The 16,331-nt window shown below is 42.3% G+C and overlaps 1 protein-coding gene across 2 annotated transcripts; it reads right to left on the bottom strand.

Moving 5' to 3' along the window:
• Positions 1–3,763: 3,763 nt before the first annotated feature.
• samd7 (sterile alpha motif domain containing 7) lies at positions 3,764–15,606 on the bottom strand. Of its 2 annotated transcripts, none has more exons than XM_014189402.2 (7): positions 15,325–15,606; positions 7,561–7,692; positions 6,798–7,122; positions 5,499–6,139; positions 5,231–5,352; positions 4,852–4,962; positions 3,764–4,672 (listed from the first exon to the last, which is right to left on the bottom strand). In XM_014189402.2, exons 2-7 carry the CDS (start codon positions 7,661–7,663, stop codon positions 4,424–4,426), a joined length of 1,551 nt encoding a protein of 516 aa, XP_014044877.1. In that variant the 5' UTR covers positions 7,664–7,692; positions 15,325–15,606; the 3' UTR covers positions 3,764–4,423. The 2 variants fall into 2 exon arrangements, with proteins under 2 accessions (XP_014044877.1, XP_014044874.1); XM_014189399.2 differs by lacking the exon at positions 15,325–15,606 and adding an exon at positions 10,200–11,749 and having other exon boundaries at positions 7,561–7,694.
• Positions 15,607–16,331: the final 725 nt, after the last annotated feature.

Raw genomic sequence — 16,331 nt, 5'->3', positions numbered from 1 at the left:
TGATTAACAAGCTCCATTATCATACGCTCCATAGTCTTACATACATGTGATGTTAAAGGCTATTGACCGATAGCTTGTTGGCCTCGTTGGGTCCTTCCCTGGCTTCCGGATTGGTAACACTACTGCTTCCTTCCAGCTGCCTGGTAGTTTCCACTCCTCCCACACTCTGTTGTACAACACCAATACCTTATCCAGTGCCTCATTACTAAGATGGGCCAATATAATATAGCACACCTCATCTTTCTAAGGTGAAGTTAACCCAGCCTTACCTATTGACATTTTCACCTCTGCCATGGTAAATGGTGCATTCAACACATCCTTTACATCCTCCCTCCTATCCAGCACTCCAACATGCTCCTCTCTCGTTCTGTCTCTCCCTCTGCCCCTCTGATCAATTTGCAGAGCTATGCACTTGGACAAACGCTTTGACCATCATCTCTGCCTTCTCCTCATCTGTTACTGCCATATCCTTCCCACTCGTCAACACTGGATAATCCCACTCCCTTCTGACCCCACTCATCCTCTTAATCATCCCCCGCACTTCTCCCACTGGTGTCGCCCTTCCAATGGTGTCACAGAACCGACGCCAATATGACGTCTTTGCCTAACGAATAGTTCTCCTCACCAGAGCCTCAGCTTGCTTATACTGAATCAGATGTTGGAAGTTATGTGTCCTTTTCAGTACTCTAAATTCCCTGTTCCTACTCCTCACCATTGCCCCACACTCCTCCGTCCACCACGGGACTGCTTTCCTCCTCCTCCTCCTTCTCCCTGAACTTTTAAGTATCACCTCAGTAGCTGCCCCCACTAAAGCTATTCTCAGCCAGTTATTCATACTACCCACTTGCCCTCTCCTATCCACCCGAGACATCACCCGCTCACTTAACTCATGAAACTGATCCCACTTTGCCCTTTCAAACACCCACCTGCCTACTCCATCCACTGACACCTCCTCCTCCCTCTGGCTTACTGTCCATACTATGGGGTAATGATCACTCCCTACTGTCGACTCCTCCCATACCTCCAACTCACAGATTCCTGCCATCGCACTAGATACCAGAGTGAGGTCCAAGGCAGACTCTTTCCCTGTGTCTACATCAATCCTGGTCCCTCGGCCATCATTCAGGCACACCAGATCTTTAACTTCTATCAGATTTTCCATCACTTGGCCATTTCCATCCATCCGTCCCCGTCCCCCCAGAGCGTGTTGTGGGCATTAAAATCCCCACACCACATGACCTTACTTCTATCCTGGCCCTCCACTCTCTCCAACTCTTCTAGGTCCAATACTTGACACGGATTATAGTAGTTCACTACCACTATCATCCCTCCTCTCATCCACACTACCACCACAGATGCCTCACAAGTCCTTAACTGGCAGCTTCATTAAATAGTACTCGCAAAACACCAGTCTCAAGGTTAACAGTGAAGAGGTGACTCCAGGATGCTGGCCTTCTAGGTAGAGTTTCTCTGTCCAGTGTCTGTGTTCTTTTGCTCATCTTAATCTTTTCTTTTTATTAGTCAGTCTGAGATCTGTCTTTTTCTTTGCAACTCTGCCTAGAAGGCCAGCATCCCGGAGTCGCCTCTTCACTGTTGACGTTGAGACTGGTGTTTTGCGGGTACTATTTATTGAAGCTGCCAGTTGAGGACTTGTGAGGCGTCTGTTTCTCAAACTAGACACTCTAATGTACTTGTCCTCTTGCTCAGTTGCTCTTTCTATTCTGGTTAGAGACAGTTTGACCTGTTCTGTGAAGGGAGTAGTACACAGCGTTGTATGAGATCTTCAGTTTCTCGCATGGAATAGCTTTCATTTTTCAGAACAAGAATAGACTGACGAGTTTCAGAAGAAAATTCTTTGTTTCTGGCCATTTTGAGCCTATAATCGAACCCACAAATGCTGATGCTTCAGATACTCAACTAGTCTAAAGAAGGCCAGTTTTATTGCTTCATTAATCAGCACAACAGTTTTCAGCTGTGCTAACATAATTGCTAAAGGGTTTTCTAATGATCAATTAGCTTTTTAAAATGATAAACTTGGATTAGCTAACACAACGTGCCATTGGAACACAGGAGTGATGGTTGCTAATAATGGGCCTCTGTACGCCTATGTAGATATTTCATTAAAGATCTGCCGTTTCCAGCTACAATGGTCATTTACAACATTAACAATGTCTACACTGTATTTCTGATCAATTTGATGTTATTTTAAACGGACAAAAAATGTGCTTTTCTTTCAAAAACAGGGACATTTCTAAATGACCCCAACCTTTTGAACAGTAGTGTATATCACTTGTTGGTTTATTCCTCTGTACTGGTACAGATCTACTACTCACACCACTCCTCTCAGGATCCCTCCCCCTTGACTCATATTCCTCGACTTTCTTCACTGCTTCAGCATATGAGAACTTTTGCACTACTCTAACCCTGGAAACCTCAACCTGCCTCTCTCGCACCGGACATTTCTGATCCCCAGCCCCATGGCACCCTTACAATTACCATATACTATTACTTTCCCCAATGGTACACATTCCTTTGTCTCATTCCCTTCTGCACACTTCTCACACCTAGGAACCTCCCTCCTACACACTGTTGCCACATGCCCATAAGCTTCACCGCTGTAACAACGTCATGTATTCGGCACAAAAGCTTGTACAGGATAACTTATATATCCTAACATAAATTTGTCAGGCAAAAACTTAACATCAAAACTCAAAAGAACAGACAATGACTCTTCTGTTCCACCACTCATGCCGCCCTGTCTGCGTCGGACCAAACGACGAGCATCACAAACACCGGGAATCTTCCTTTTCAGTTGGTCAACTTTCACATTTACCGCTACCAAGTTAATCACTCCTTTCAATGGCACCCTTTTCTTGAGAGCAAAATCACATCTCGGTGCCCACATTCATTTAACACGGAGCACTTGCTCCTTCTGACCAGCAGAAACACAAACAATTATCACAAGACCACTTCTGGTTACCCTCAGTGATTCCACAGCACCCAACTCGGTTTTCACCCACACCTGAAACCAGAAATGGATCAGCCAAAAGGCAAGCGTCGTAACCTTAAATCCTACACTTAGCCTAACTTTAACTGTAAACCTTTTTAACCATTAACCATTTTAAATGTAAACTTCAATGGGGTATGGACGTCACTAGGATCCCGGGTAGCATGGACCATTCCAAATACCCCTTTTCTGTCCTGAAAGGTGAGTTTCTTCAACAAGAGACCCTTCTTCGAGAAATCATATCGAATTAACCACCTTGTAATAATAATGTTATCTTATGGTAATTACATTTGGCTACTGTTAGTATCAAAGCATGTGTTTTGAATTTGAAATAGCCTTACCACCACTGTATCTCAAACGACAGGGTCAAGGGTGTTCATTCTAATGTACACGGGTGGACTGGCCCTCTGGCATTTCGGGCAAATGCCAGATGGGCTGATAAAAAAAATGTGCCCAGTGGGTCTGTCTAACTTGATCATTATTTGGCTAATAATGGGGGCCTCAAGGAAAAAAATGGGCCGGTGTTTTAGAAATGCCAGGGCCGATTTCTGGTCCCAGTCCGCCCCTGAATGTAGCTAAACTGGATGAGTCCCAACTATACAATTTCAGATAAAGTGCAGCTATCTACATATAAATTATTTATATAGTGTTTATATGATTGATGTTCAGTGTCCATTGCTTCCTAAAAATAGTTTCCATACTGAACCAGAAAACATAGAAAACGTATAAAAAACTGTGATTTGATAGGCTACATTGTGACATTAAAATCAATCATTTATATTCATTAAAAGTGGTAATGTCACACATATTCATTGGAAAGCATTATGCTACAAAAACACAATTAATGCATTAACATTTACATAATACAGTTTATTTTCCCCCCAAACACAGAGGTCATGTGTATATTCAGTGTTCTTCCCATTCTTCATCAAGCCATCTATATTTCTAATGGCTTGGGGTTTATTGCCTCCATCTTGAATCTGAAACATGGTGGAAAAAAAGTACCAAACATTTCAACTGTAACTAAATACATAGAAAAAATGCCATCATATACCTAGCAGTTTAAACACTGCAGGACACACACTAGAAAACTGAACACCATTGCCTGATGGAAATGGTTAGCAGCTCAAAAGCAGCTCTTTGGGCTGAAACACTTCCTGAATTCCTAATCGAACCCTACTTCCTACTCCCTGTGCACTTCTGAAGGTTGGACAGGTGTATCCAACACAGCAACAATTCCATCTAGCCAATCAGAGGGCAAGATGCAGCTATTACTATATCACTTATACCCATCCAATGCTTAAAAATCTACATGAAGTCCTTTGAGGGTATGTGTCTATGTGTATGTGGTAGAGGCTAGTGGTCGACTTGGATCTGAGCCACTGGCTGACGACTCTTCTCCCACGCACTGATGCCTCAGGCAGTTCCACTGCTGGCCGAAGGGGGAGAGGGGTTGTCAGTCTCTGGGAGGGAGTCAGTTGGTTTCAGGCCCTCTGGGTCTCTGGTGCACGGGCTGCCCATCATCTCCACACTGTTACAGTTAACAGGGGAGCTGATCTCTGACGATCGGCCTCCTCCTGCCTTGTCAGGGGCGGCCTGCAGAGCGGCTGCGGCGGCGAGCGGGAGGTTCATCATATAAAACATGCTGCCTAGCCGTCGAGACACCTGGGTGGGACAGAGATAGAGATGCCATAAGGTATTATAATAAACAATGTGCTGAAAAAATGTGCATCAATACTTTTTTCCCGAAAAGGGTTGCAAATATTTAATCCATTGAAAATTAAATAGACAGCACTTGAAAATCTTTTGGTCTGCTGTCCAAATTTGTTTGATGGTTTGTCTACCTGTGATCGTATCTTGAGTGCAGGGCCCAGCTTCAGTCCCATGGTGTCCAGTAGATGGTCTTCTGTCAGGAGCGGCAACGTTTCCCCATCTATCATGTGGTCCTTGAACGTCTGCAGGGAATAATCAGGTAATATGAGGAGGAGGAATACAGGAACGTTTAACCAGTTAGAAAAACATCCTTTAAAAGGTAGATGCAGCAGTATGACACTATATACAGCGAGGCAACTTTCTGTTTACAAAAATCACCAACAACAGAATTCAAACCTGCAAAGTGGGACTGCCTCGAGGGAGGGTGCAAATTGTTAAGAGACAACAATGATGTTGTTGTTGACTTTTGTAAGCAGGAAGTCACTCTACTGTTTTGATGATGACACCAACCTGAGCATATTCAGAGCAGCTGGGTATGTTGTTGATGAAGTTGTACACGTCGTCCACTGTCCACTTCCTAAGGTCCTGGATAGAGGACATATCTTCTCCGTTGAGAAAGAGATTGGGGTGCCCTGATCAAAACAAAAAACAAAGTGTGTTAGCACACATACGGCTCACATCAATCCTTGGTCAAATAAATGATACAAATCAAATCAAAGACAGCAGCACAAGCCCCTGAGTGTTTTGATCAAAATAAGACTGTAGAAAGTAGACCCACCATGAGGGAACATGTAAGGCATGCCTGGGATAGGTCCACTGGCGGAGGGATACTGGAACGCAGAGCATTGGCCAGGCATGTCTTTGTCGCTGGCGCTACTGTTACAGTTGGTAACGTCAGGGCAGCCATCTTGACTGTTTATGCAGGCCTTGCGCAGGCCCTGCTCCTCCTCCTTGTAGCTCTTCCTGGTGCCCGTCGAGAGCTGTGCGTCCATTTTGGTTTGATGTTGTTTGCTGGCCGCCTCCCCTCCCATGTCCATTTTCCCCTCCGCCTCTTTCTCCTCTCCCGAGGCACCGCCAGGACTCTGCTCCACGCTCTTGTCTTCCGATTGGCCCTTTGGGCCCGACGCATGGCTCTCTGCGCTCTTGTGATTAGTTGCCCTGCGACCGGCCCTGCGGCTCCTCTCCCTCTGCAGCGTGCTGATTGGTGGATAGGGGCTGGAGGACATCATGAGGCTGTTGGCCTGCATTTCCTCCAGGGTGGTGCGGTGGACGAAGACATCATGGCCGTCTGGGAGGCGTTGGCGCCCTCGGAACGCCATGGCATTGGACTGGTACATCATGGGCGCCTCCATACCCATCAGACCCTTCTGATGGGCGTTCTCCATCTCCTTCTGGTGGAGGATGGCATTCATCTCCATCCTGAAAAACAACCAATACAAACCAGTTAGACGTAACAACACACCAATCAGACGTAACAATACACCAATCAGACGTGACAATACACCAATCAGACGTGACAACACACCAATCAGACGTAACAACACACCAATCAGACGTAACAATACACCAATCAGACGTAACAACACACCAATCAGACGTAACAACACACCAATCAGACGTAACAATACACCAATCAGACGTGACAATACACCAATCAGACGTGACAACACACCAATCAGACGTGACAACACACCAATCAGACGTAACAACACACCAATCAGACGTAACAACACACCAATCAGACGTAACAACACACCAATCAGACGTAACAACACACCAATCAGACGTAACAACACACCAATCAGACGTAACAACACACCAATCAGACATAACCAAACACTATATATATATATATATATTATATATAACAATACACATTTGTAGGTCACATGGGCTCTGTATTTAATCAAATCATATATGTCAACTGTTCTGTAATGTAGTGCATAAAACAGACCCTTGGTACTAAGTTGAAGGGGGCCATAAAAGGGAGGGCTAGGATTTCCAAAGCCCTATAGTCCATGACGTGTACTTTGACATGCCCTGTAACATGCAGCTGCAGGTCAATGTCAGACCGTACCTGGCGATGTTCTGCTTGTGGATGAGCTCCTGTCGCCGGGCAACTGTCTCCATGGGCTCTGAGGGCATGAAGCTATAGCTAGCTCCAGGGAAGCCCCTGCCAGGTATACCAGGGTGTGGGGGCATGGGCGGACCGAGGTGACCCCCCATGTGCATCTGCCTGACCTCAGAAGATACCATCTCAGAGGGAGGAGCTAGCTCTCTTTCCATGAAGCGGGGCTCAAACTGGGTGGGCACCCCCTGTAGCCTCTGCTGTCCCTGGGCCAGGATCTGAGGAGTCATGGTCATCTGGTTCCTCATCATCATCTCCTGCCGCTGACGTAGCTCTGCGACGCAACACAGCGCAACACGATTCAGATTCAGAGTGTTTAATAGTCACATGTACAGGGTTGCAGGTGTGATTGCAGGGTACAGTGAAAATCTTAGGCTTCGAGCTCCAACATGCAGGACAAGTGAAATACCTAACCTTCTGAAATACCTAGCCTTCGATGGTGGATGTGTCACGCCATTTAGAAGTCGATACAGAACTAGGGCCCAAAGTTTCTACTGACTATGTGACCAGATCAGGTAAAGTTCTGGGCCCCAGCAATTACCTAGGTCAGTGAAAAGCTCCTGGCTCTAAGGTATGGAAGAATATGAATGCTCTTGGTTAGGTTGAGTGAATTTTCTAGGCAAGGATGAACGAGCTAATACCTAGGACTTTAACTCAACAGGCTAACATAGCCTTGAGACATGCAGATTCAAGCCAGGTGGATCAGCCTTACCTCCAGCAGACATGCCGTTGACCAGGCGGTACCAGTGTTTCTCATCCAGAGCCCCCTGCTCCCCCATCGCTGACATCTTTCTCAGCTGCTCCCTTGGGGTCATGGCCTGACCTCTGACCTCTAGGAAACTGCCTCTTTGTGGAACCGAGATCAGGAGATTAGTATTTAAGACCAGTGTTTGTCAACCTGTGGCCCGTGGACCAGCATTGGTCCCTGGGATATTGCTGACTGGTCCCTCAGATGGTTAGCTAACAGTGATTTAGTCTGTTTTCAAGTACTTGTTTTAATCTAATTGGTCCTTTAAGAAGGAAGGAACCTTGCTTACATATACCAGGTACAGGAAAGACCGCACTTGCCCAGTACAAAAAAAGTAAAGTGGTGTTGAGCAGATTAGTGTTAATTAGTCTAAGTTAAGTCCCCGTTTAGCAACCTTCTTTAAATTGCTTGTCATTTTCATATTTCACCACTAGGAGGCAACCATGACCTATACATTGAAAGGTCTTCTATGATAAAAAATTATGGCGTACAGTTACTGTGTGCTGATGTAACTGAACAGATAGATATCAAACATGGGTGGTTGGTGTTACTCAAGACCGTGTTAGCCCAATTAACTAAGTTATAGCCCAAGAGGGATGCAACATAAGTCCGCAGGTCTCAGAAAAGATTAGGCTACTACTCGTCAGTGATCACGTGTGTACTGTCGATTAACAAACCCTGCCGTTACAATACTACCATAACTAGTACACTTAATAGGCATGTGAGGATTGCTAATCATTGCTAAGCATGTTTTCATCAATGGTCTTTAAGGGAGAGAGAGAGACTGATGACATTGAGATATAAAAAAAAGAAACTGTTGTCAAAGGTGACAATGAAGTTTTGTTGGAGCAACCAAAGCTATATCGAGGATTGAGGAATACTGTCTAGACTCTAGATTCACCTCAGAGCAGAAGGAACATTGGAACATTTTCTGCCTCCATATAACTCTTTCTCTCTGCTACAACAACAATCCTTTTAATTAGCACAATTTTAGACACACACACACACACACACACACACACACACACACACACACACACACACACACACACACACACACACACACACACACACACACACACACAGTGTATATCATTGCAGCTTGTCATTACACCCGATTGACTTAGACACCTCTGATTAGCATCTAATGAATAAATATTACACTGAACAGACAGCGCTTTAATCCAGGACCAGTATGGGCTGTAGATTTATATCCATAGGGAAATGGACTCCAATTTTTTAACACATACTACAGGAAAATATTATGTCAGAGGTGTCTCTAAAATAACTGTGGTCATGGCATTACTGAAATTACTGGGTATCTCTCCTTTATGGTGTGTGTGTGTGTGTGTGTGTGTGTGTGTGTGTGTGTGTGTGTGTGTGTGTGTGTGTGTGTGTGTGTGTGTGTGTGTGTGTGTGTGTGTGTGTGTGTGTCTAGATACACCTATGGGGTAACCTACGACAACACACCCCTGTCAAAATACACTTGGCTAAATATCCCCCCCATAAGATCCAGCCTATCCCTAACCGTTAGCAGCCCTTAGCCCCAGTCAGTCGTGTACCGTTTTACCCCACAGTCCCCTAAAGTTCCCTCACAGACCCATCTAATCTGGGCTCCAGTAATCCTCCTGTTAGTCCCATCTAGTCTGCCAGGACCCGAGAACATCTGCTGACCCGTGTGTCTTCCAACCTGGCCCTCCCTCCCCCACTATCCGATTAGCTAAATCCTGACTATACAGCACTTTAAAGGGATGTGTTGGAGGTAATCCGGGCGTTTAGGAGTTTTACCTCAGCAAACCTTGCCTGTAAGCACACCAGACAATACACCTTCAGTGATAAGCCTATTAGCCTCCATCAGCCCCTTGAGATGTCCTGAAAACACCTTGGGGGATAAATCTGGTGGAGGGAAATTGGTTTATGGGGAAATATGTGGCGCCACACGCAAGCATGGCCACCCTGGTCCCTGCCACCAATGTCACTCTCCACACAACCTTTTATCTTTCATCTATTAAACTCAGCAAATATACACAGGGAAGGATAGAGGTAAGAGAGAACATTTAAAAAGATGACATACACCATAGTGAATTAATACAATGACGGTTCAAGGTTTATCTGTCCTCCTCAGGTAGCCTGACTGTAAATTTACATAAGTGTTTTTTTTGGGGGGGATCTGTGTATTTTGTGTAATAAGAGTTTGCGTGTTAAATGTCTCCATAATGTGAGTGTAAGAAAAATCTATTGCGTCATAGTGTCATTTTGCCTGTGTGAATGTTAGTATAAATTAAATCCCATTTTATTTGTCACATGAGCCGAATACAACAGGTGTGTTTCACCTTACTGTGAAATGCTTACATACAAGCCCTTAACCCAACAATGCATTTTTAAGAAAATAGAGTTAAGAAAATATTTACTAAATAAACTAAAGTTTAAAAAAAAGTAACAATAAAATAACAATAACGAGGCTATATACAGGGGTACCGGTACCAAGTCAATGTGCGGGGGTACAGGTTAGTCGAGGTAATTTGTACATGTAGGTAGCGGTAAAGTGAGTATATCTATGAGTATAAGTATGTCTATGCGTGTATAAATGAATGAAAACTCACCCGGTTAGTGACCAAACCAACGCTACGAAACAACAAACAGACCACTGTACATTCAAGCCTATCCCTACTATTATCACTGAACTACCAGTCAGAAGAGGGGATACTAATCTTTGAGGTATAGCGCTCAGCTGGAAAAACAGCTTGTACTCAGTAATTAATCTTATACAGGAAGAGTAGGGCTTGTATGAACTTGAACCAAGAAGAGTCCGAGGAAAGCCAGAGAGGCCTGGCCCCTATTGCAGCACACACTAGGACTTGCCATACAGCAGAGCAACTACTGTACAATTCAGTAAAATGCCTGTTGCAATCTGGTCCAAGTTATCAGTCAACCTACCAGGGTATTTACAAACAGAACTGGAACTAAATCCTCCATGTGTATTGATCACATCTTTACTAATGTTACAGAAATCTGCTCTAGAGCTGTATCCACACCCATCAGATGTAGAGATCATAATAGCCTTAACTAGAAAAAACAATGCTCCAAAGACTGGACCCGAAAATTGTGTTTAAAGGATTATACAAGAGGTTTTACAATGATTCCTATGTTAAAGACGTGAAAAAAAATTGTTGGTCAAACAACAAATTCTGAGCCTTCATATTCATGCATAATGGACCAAATAATGAAGGACAAGCACTGTCGTTTTGAGTTCTACAAAGTGGGTGTGGAAGAGGTGAAACAATTGTTGTTATCTATAAATAAGGACAAACCACCTGGTAGCAACAACCTGGATGGTACATTGCTGAGGTTGATAGCAGAATACAATTTAAGCCTGGAAGACGATGTGTGCCCTCAGAAGTGGAGGGGGGCAAAGGTCATTCCGCTACCCAAGAATAGCAGAGCACCCTTTAATGGTTCAAACAGCTGACCAATCAGCCTGTTACAAGTGTTTAGGGTGTCTCTGCCACCCCAGGTAACTCAAGCTAGCGATAAAACCAGTTTAAAAAAGCAGATAAAAGAACAACTTACTGCACAAAGTGGACTGTGAAGAGACACAGCCATTTTATATATCTTGTTTTGTAATTGCACTGTACTATGTATTAGACCTAGATATTGTGTGTGTATGTACTGATATGTAACATTTTGAAATGATGCATTTCAGTGCTTGACTAATAATGTTCCGTACTATGTATTAAGTCATGTTTCATGTGGACCCTAGGAAGAGTAGCTGATGCTTTTGCAGCGGCTAATGGGGATCCTAATACATACCAATACCAATACAAATACAAATGGCTCAGTTTGTTAGAGCTTGGTGGCGGCAGAGACACCAGTGTTGTGGGTTTGATTCCAGCATGGGCCACATAGTGAGTATATGTGTCATTATGTTGAGGGTGCTGTAAGTCGCTTTGTATGAAACTGTCTGTTAAATGAGCGTATCATTCGATTCAGAAATATTTATTTGTCATATTTTCGATGGGTTGAATAGACCCTTCTCCACACAATGTACAGTGAATAAATGGTAACACTTTACTTGACACCCAGTGTCAAAACACGTTAGGACACGGTCATAACCGTGTCATAATATGTCATAACAGCTGACTTAACGTGTCATAACCTGTCATAATATGGTCATAACACTGTCATGACCCATGTATTTACACCTGTTGTGACATATATTGCGTTATTTTATGGCTGGTTATGACACCTAAACAAGAGTGTCAAAACCCATATTTTTCTAAATAGTTTTTTCCCTGCCTAGAAGTTTCCTTTCATTTGAAAGTTTGTTTCATAAATCCTTTGTTGTTGCAATTAATCATATTTTAAATAACTTGTAGAAAATACACCTTATGACATTGGCATGAAGCATTATTACCATCCTGTGTCACTTTACTTGGACTAAGAAAATACACTTTATGACCATCCTAATCATATAAGCCACATAGGCCTATCAAGTACAGGCCCTTATAAGAATTAGTTTTTAACAGACTTGCCTAGTTAAATAATGCAGATCATCTGCGTTTTAAAAACAACATCAGTCATGAGTCAAAAAGAGGGTGTCTTGTCCTGCTCCTGAAATCTGCTCCTGCATTCATCCCAGTCATCAGCAACAGAGCACTGCGCTGGATGTATGTCTGATATCAATGTGTGTGCAATTAGTACAATGATAATTTAATATGGGTTGTTTCTCCCAAAAAAATGATATAACATAGCCTACATGTCAACAGTATGTTTATGGTGTAATGGAATGTTTTGCCTTGTGTGGTAGGTTTTGTGGGGTTTTGACAGTCTTATGTAGGTGTCATAACCAGCCATAAAATAACACAATATATGTCACAACAGGTGTAAATATATGGGTCATAACATGTTATGACGCTGGGTGTCAAGTAAAGTGTTACCGAATATATTAAAAGTCGGTCAAATGACCACAATGCGTATTTTGAAGGGATAGTTAACTCAAATATCAAACTATATTACTATATCGTCACCTCCAAAATGTAATAGATGACCTTTAGATGACCTTTATATGGAGTCCTAAACATTAGACTAATGACACTCAGTTAATCAATCCTCACTAACTGACTAACTAACTAAGCTCCTACTGTAGCTGATTCTATGGTACAGTTGAAATCAAGCCACCAAAGTAATGCCATTCATTTGGATAAACATGTACATTTTTTAAAAACCTTAAAATCTTGAGGTTTTCGAACAGTGAGATTTAGGAGTTTCCCCCATTTGATCTGACATGTTTGCACACAGCAAGTGGAGTTTTGGCCTGCATGTGACAAGTGGAAGCCTGTATCTAAGACTAGAGCTCCGGGTGCCTGGATTTGCGGCTGCCCGGGCTAATCTCATTACAAGAATGAATTAAAGGAAAATTGCTGACGACTTACATGAAGCCTTGCATTTGGGGAGGTCATATCAGACAAGACAGAAGCATCGTCTGGAACGTTATAATCCCCTTAAGTGACAAACAAATGCCAGACATACTTTTGCTGAGACCATCAACACGTTGTTAGCATGTTTGAATGAACCCGAGATGTAGATATCGATGAGGTTGATATTTTAATTACATTTTGATTTAATTAGATGAGCACGTGAGTCAGGCCAGGTTTGAGAGGCAAAGTAAAAAAAAAATTAAAAAAAATGTTTAACTGTCCGTGCTACCTACAACTGCATAGTTCACAGCATCATTACCTAAATATTTTACATAAATACAATAAAATAACTCAACAGACAAAAAGTTAAAGGGATAGTTCAACTACAGTATTTTACATATTTTTATATTACCGTGAGACTATAGACAGGGTTGAGGAGTAAAGAATTACATTTTATCTGATGACAAAAAAAACGTAACTAATCAGTTACGCTACAAACAAAAATATTGTAATCAGATTACAAATACTTTTGAAAAAACGAATTGATTACTTCTCTGATTACTTTTAAATTCGGAAAGGAAAAATATACATTATGACAGCTTTCCATTTCCTCAATGACATTCAGCATTGAAAAAAGACGCAAGTTTAAGTTTGTTCCTCCTAATCGAGTCTGACCACAATGATGACACACCAAATGCGTTTGATCGATCCTTTTTGTCTTGTTCTAACGAGGAAAGTAATCCAAAAACTAAATGAAAGTAAAAAGATTAGGTTGCTGAGTTTGGGTAATCCAAAAGTTATATTACTGATTCTAATTTTAGACAGGTAACTGTAACGGATTACATTTAGAAAGTAACTTACCCAACCCTGGTGCTGGACTAGGATCAGTTTAGCCTTTAACATCATAATGAATAAGATGATATGAGAAACTTACCCAACCCTGGTGCTGAACTAGGATCAGTTTAGCATTTAAAATCATAATGAATAAGATGATATGAGAAACCTACCCAACCCTGGTGCTGAACTAGGATCAGTTTAGCCTTTAACATCATAATGAATAAGATGATATGAGAAACTTACCCAACCCTGGTGCTGAACTAGGATCAGTTTAGCCTTTAACATCATAATGAATAAGATGATATGAGAAACCTACCCAACCCTGGTGCTGAACTAGGATCAGTTTAGCCTTTAACATCATAATGAATAAGATGAGAAACTTACCCAACCCCTATCTATAGACAAGGAGTGACTGCAATCCATACTTTTTTTTTTGGGGGGGGGAGTTATCCACAGTTAGACTAAACATAGTCAACAAATGCTAAAATTAGCTTCTTCTTTTTTTACCCCGAATTTGAATAAATCACTGAACTATCCCCTTAAGGAACAACTTTTGTGAATACAAATTGATTGATTGCAACTACTGTAAAATGCATTTCACAGTGTGTATTTGTTGAATACATACAATTTAAAATATATAGAGTCTACGTAGACTCTTCAACCTTCTTCTCCCTATTCCTCTCTCTCTCTCTCTCTCTCTCTCTCTCTCTGTTACTCTTCAACCTTCTTCTCCCTATTCCACTCTCTCATTCATTCTTCATTCTGTGTGTTTCAAAAGCTGAACACTAAAATAAGATTTTATTAAATTGAATAATGCAAAGAGCACAGATCTGTAATTTTTTTTAAAAAATACAGTAAAACTCCTTAGAATTTCCAGAAGCTTAATTGAAAAAAGTTATTCGACGATTTCCGTTTAGTAAACTTCACAATTTATGTGAAGCACATGATGGAAATGTGAGTTGCAGTATTTGGAACATATGTTGGATAATGTGATTTCCCATCTAATTTAAATATTATGGTTATTTTGCTCACGCCCATTGGTTCATCCACACTGAACAAATAATAATAATAATATATATATATATATATATATATATATATATATATATGCAATTTACGTGCATATCGAATAACCTTTTTAAATTAACCTTCTGCAAATTCTAAGGAGTTTTACTGTATTTTTTTTTTACATCTGTGCTCTGTGCTTTTTAGATCTGTGCTCTTTGCATTATTCAATTTAATAAAATCTTATTTCAGTGTTCAGCTTTTGAAACACACAGAATGAAGAATGAATGAGAGAGAGGAATAGGGAGAAGAAGGTTGAAGAGTAACAGAGAGAGAGAGAGAGAGAGAGAGAGGAATAGGGAGAAGAAGGTTGAAGAGTAACAGAGGGAGAGAGTGGAATAGGGAGAAGAAGGTTGAAGAGTAACAGAGAGAGAGAGAGAGAGGACAGAGGGAAGTTCATTTGACTCACCTTCAAGTTCCTGCCAATGAGAACAGCTTGTGACTGGCTTGTCCCAACAGAGTAGACAGAACGAGAAGTTAAACGGAATAAAAAACCTTAAAGCTACGCTGTATCTTCAGGTCAGGAGTTCACAAAATATGATGCTGATGGATTCCTCAGGGCCTTGGTATAGCAGCCTAGCTTGACACCTCTGATAAGTGGTGACCAGCCAATCAGCCACACCCCTGTCCTGTGTCAGCAGCTAACGGCTAACTAACGGCCTTAACCCAAAAAAAACTTAAAATATCGCTTTGGCTCAACTCTATTAGCCTGGCTTTATCTCCCGAGTTAAGCACCCCCCCCCCCCTATTTCCTGACATTGGGGTGATCTCCTCATCCAACTACGCACCGGCCGGACCAGGCGCTTCACAGTAATTACTCCCAGGAGAGTCCTGTATTAAGCGTTGGGAGGCTAAACCTCTTTCAACATTTACCTCACTAAGCCCTTGTTAGCACTTTAGGCCGCGGTTAAGACACCTAAATGCCTTAGCTTCCTTTTTCCGATGGCAGAAAAAGGGGTGGCCTTATAAGTAACCACTACCACTCGGTGGCCACTAACAGTACAGGGAAGGTTGTCCGTGTGGACTGTGTTATGTGGGAAGAACAACCATGTTTTTTGTTGTTTTTGTTTTGACAAGGTGTCTGGGTTTGGCACGACTATTAAGACTCTCTGTAGTTCCATACAGTGACACTGGCCAAACATCCAAGCTGGTCATTTGGTAGGAAATAAAATCCTGCTAAATGTGTGACCAGGATCATCCTCTCAGACGTCTTAATCTGACAGTTTGTACTCACCAGCCGCTTACAGCAGAGGCCCTTGGTGCAGTTCCTCGAATTATGCTTTTTTTTTTTTAATCCTGGAGGGATAAAGTGGGATTAGTCTACAGCTAGGTGTGCAGTATTGTGGGGGGTAGGGTGTTTCTGCTAACTAAGGGTGTTATTGCATGGGGGACAGTGGTGGACAGTCTCTCTCGCTC

Source organism: Salmo salar, chromosome ssa03, assembly GCF_905237065.1.
Source record: "Salmo salar chromosome ssa03, Ssal_v3.1, whole genome shotgun sequence".
Classification (NCBI taxonomy): domain Eukaryota; kingdom Metazoa; phylum Chordata; class Actinopteri; order Salmoniformes; family Salmonidae; genus Salmo; species Salmo salar.
This window is presented reverse-complemented; position numbering and strand designations above follow the sequence as displayed.

Bases quoted from the DNA above. Each gene is read 5' to 3' on its own strand.
- samd7 (XM_014189402.2), bottom strand. From the start codon at position 7,663: ATGACCCCAAGGGAGCAGCTGAGAAAGATGTCAGCGATGGGGGAGCAG. The intron at 7,123-7,560 runs GTAAGGCTGATC...GTTGCGTCGCAG, and splicing joins CAACGGCATGTCTGCTGGAG to AGCTACGTCAGCGGCAGGAG. The intron at 5,353-5,498 runs GTGGGTCTACTT...TGTTTTGATCAG, and splicing joins GCCTTACATGTTCCCTCATG to GGCACCCCAATCTCTTTCTC.